This window comes from Oncorhynchus keta, unplaced genomic scaffold, assembly GCF_023373465.1.
Source record: "Oncorhynchus keta strain PuntledgeMale-10-30-2019 unplaced genomic scaffold, Oket_V2 Un_contig_26008_pilon_pilon, whole genome shotgun sequence".
In the NCBI taxonomy this organism is placed as follows: Eukaryota; Metazoa; Chordata; class Actinopteri; order Salmoniformes; family Salmonidae; genus Oncorhynchus; species Oncorhynchus keta.
In genome coordinates this window covers 50001-53024 of record NW_026284733.1, presented here as the reverse complement: position 1 = coordinate 53024, position 3024 = coordinate 50001, and the positions used below count along the sequence as shown (strand labels likewise).

The 3024-nt window shown below is 56.2% G+C and overlaps 1 protein-coding gene across 1 annotated transcript in view; it reads right to left on the bottom strand.

Moving 5' to 3' along the window:
* Positions 1–210: 210 nt before the first annotated feature.
* The window catches only part of LOC127922504 (tuberin-like), a 52697-nt gene continuing 49883 nt past the window's right edge, over positions 211–3024 (bottom strand). Inside the window, exon 23 of the mRNA XM_052506372.1 lies at positions 211–398. Coding sequence (XP_052362332.1) covers positions 227–398 — 172 coding nt within the window. The 3' untranslated portion in view covers positions 211–226. The remainder of the gene's footprint in view (positions 399–3024) is intronic.

Below are 3024 nucleotides of genomic sequence, written 5' to 3'. Positions count from 1 at the left end.
CAAAGCACAAACTGCATGCAACAAAATCACTCAAATGTCAAAAAAAAAAAGAAAAGATGACGATTGCAGCCCAGAACCACTCAACACATCCTCCTCCAGCATGCCACCGCCACCCAACCCAGGTTTCCCTGGCAACCGCCCACCGGTCCTTATGACGACCCCCCCCCCAACGGAAGCAAGAAAAGTTATTTTCTGGGTTTTATTTCCTGGTTACCCAGAGTGCTCTCTACCTGCGCACCGCGTGCTCGGAGACGCTGATGCTTCGGGAGCGGAATGCGTCCATGGCCGACAGATCTCTCAGCTCTTTAACGGGAGAGCCGGAACTCGCCGCGACGCCCGCTGCCATTGACACCTGCTGCTGCTGCTGGTGGGCCTTCGCCATTTTGGCTGCCCGTAGACTGGGACCATGGCAACGTGGCAGGAGTGGAGGGTGGAAGGTGTGGGGGGTAGGGGGCAGGTTGGTGGGGGTAGGGGGCAGGTTGGTGTGTGTGAGATAGGGGGTGGGATTGTGTGTTGGAAAGAGGGACAGAGTAGGAGTGGGCGAGGGAGGTGAGGGCGGGGGGAGAGAGGTAACGGCCAACAGGAAACGGAAATCAGGATATGTCGCCAGTCACGTCAGAAACGGCCCCGAACGACCACCAGGTGACCAACGGAGACACGGGCAAGGGGGTGGGGGCACGAAGGTCAAAGGGTCAGAGGGCGAAGGTCAGGGGGATGAGCAAAAGAGAGTGTGCCAATAGCAATGGAGGGATCCAGGGTGTCACCGACCCCACCCACAACGCAGCACCCAGTCAGAGGAGGGGATGGGGGGGGGGGTCAAATCAACCGAAGAGTAAACAAAAACAAAACAAACAAAAACAAGTTGAGAAAATTAACAGCAGTAAAACACTATGAACAAATAGGAACATAAACATCAGAAAGGAAGGAACAACTATAGAGCAACAGGGAGAACAAACAGCATCAGCTTCTCCACAACAAACACAAACTACTCCTGAAAGAAAACGAGACGTCATCACATTGAGCAGCAAGAGGAGACGTTGCCATGACTCAGGATGCATCCCAAAACGGCAACCTATTCCCTCTACGGTGCACCACCCTACGGGTCAAAAGTAGTGCACTGTGAAGGGAATAGGCTGCCATTTGGGACACAGAGATCTGTTATAGGAGGATGGACTCCGAGCAGGAGGGGTTCAAATCAACACAACTGAAACAACCAACTGAAGAGATCGGCGCGGCCTGAGGAGGGTTAATATAAACCAATGAACACAACAAGGGGGAAGGAAGAGGTTAAAGGTTAAAAACAAAAATCGACAACAAATGACAGAACCAACTGAGAGGAATGTGTTGTATGAAGCAGGTGTCGGAGGAGAGCACGGCTGATCTAAAAACACAAGAACCAATAAATCACCAACACGTGATCTACTGTCTAACGACAAACGGAGGTCTCATATACTACGACACACCGTCTATCTAAGTCTAAGACATAGTTGGATTCTGTAACCACTAGAGAGGACAAGTTACAGGAGAAACCACGTTTAATGTGAGAATGCTCTAATGATGCCCTCACTGCTTTGCTTTATTTCAAACCTTCATTACTATAGAAAAGTAGCTCCAAGCTGAAAAGAGCCCCTGGTACAACGATCAGGTTAATATTATACAGCTGTCTGAGATGTGTTTTTACACCTGACATGCATCTCTCCAACTCCCACAGAGGTACAGTAGATAGAGTAAGTATACATAGGGAGCAGGACAGGGTTAGGGGGTCTGGGACAGAGGGGTCAGGACAGGGTTAGGGGGTCTGGGACAGAGGGGTCAGGACAGGGTTAGGGGACAGAGGGGTCAGGACAGGGTTAGGGGACAGAGGGGTCAGGACAGGGTTAGGGGGTCTGGGACAGAGGGGTCAGGACAGGGTTAGGGGGTCTGGGACAGAGGGGTCAGGACAGGGTTAGGGGGTCTGGGACAGAGGGGTCAGGACAGGGTTAGGGGTCTGGGACAGAGGGGTCAGGACAGGGTTAGGGGTCTGGGACAGAGGGGTCAGGACAGGGTTAGGGGGTCTGGGACAGAGGGGTCAGGACAGGGTTAGGGGTCTGGGACAGAGGGGTCAGGACAGGGTTAGGGGGTCTGGGACAGAGGGGTCAGGACAGGGTTAGGGGGTCTGGGACAGAGGGGTCAGGACAGGGTTAGGGGGTCTGGGACAGAGGGGTCAGGACAGGGTTAGGGGTCTGGGACAGAGGGGTCAGGACAGGGTTAGGGGTCTGGGACAGAGGGGTCAGGACAGGGTTAGGGGTCTGGGACAGAGGGGTCAGGACAGGGGTCTGGGACAGAGGGGTCAGGACAGGGGTCTGGGATGGTGGGGGAGGGTCAGGGCAGGGTTAGGGGGTCTGGGACAGAGGGGTCAGGACAGGGTTAGGGTGTCTGGGACAGAGGGGTCAGGACAGGGTTAGGGTGTCTGGGACAGAGGGGTCAGGACAGGGTTAGGGGGTCTGGGACGGTGGGGGGGTCAGGACAGGGTTAGGGGGTCTGGGACGTGGGAGGGGTCAGGACAGGGTTAGGGTGTCTGGGACGGGGAGGGGTCAGGGAGGGTTAGGGGGTCTGGGACAGAGGGGTCAGCACAGGGTTAGGGTGTCTGGGACAGAGGGAGCAGGACAGGGTTAGGGGGTCTGGGACAGATAAGTCAGGACAGGGTTAGGGGGTCTGGGACAGAGGGAGCAGGACAGGGTTAGGGTGTCTGGGACAGATAAGTCAGGACAGGGTTAGGGGGTCTGGGACAGAGGGGTCAGGACAGGGTTAGGGGGTCTGGGACAGATGGGTCAGGACAGGGTTAGGGGGTCTGGGACAGAGGGGTCAGGACAGGGTTAGGGGGTCTGGGACAGAGGGGTCAGGACAGGGTTAGGGGGTCTGGGTGTGTGGGAGGGGTCAGGACAGGGTTAGGGCGTCTGGGACGGTGGGAGGGGGTCAGGACAGGGTTAGGGGGTCTGGGACGGTGGGAGGGGGTCAGGACAGGGTTAGGGGGTCTGGGAAGGT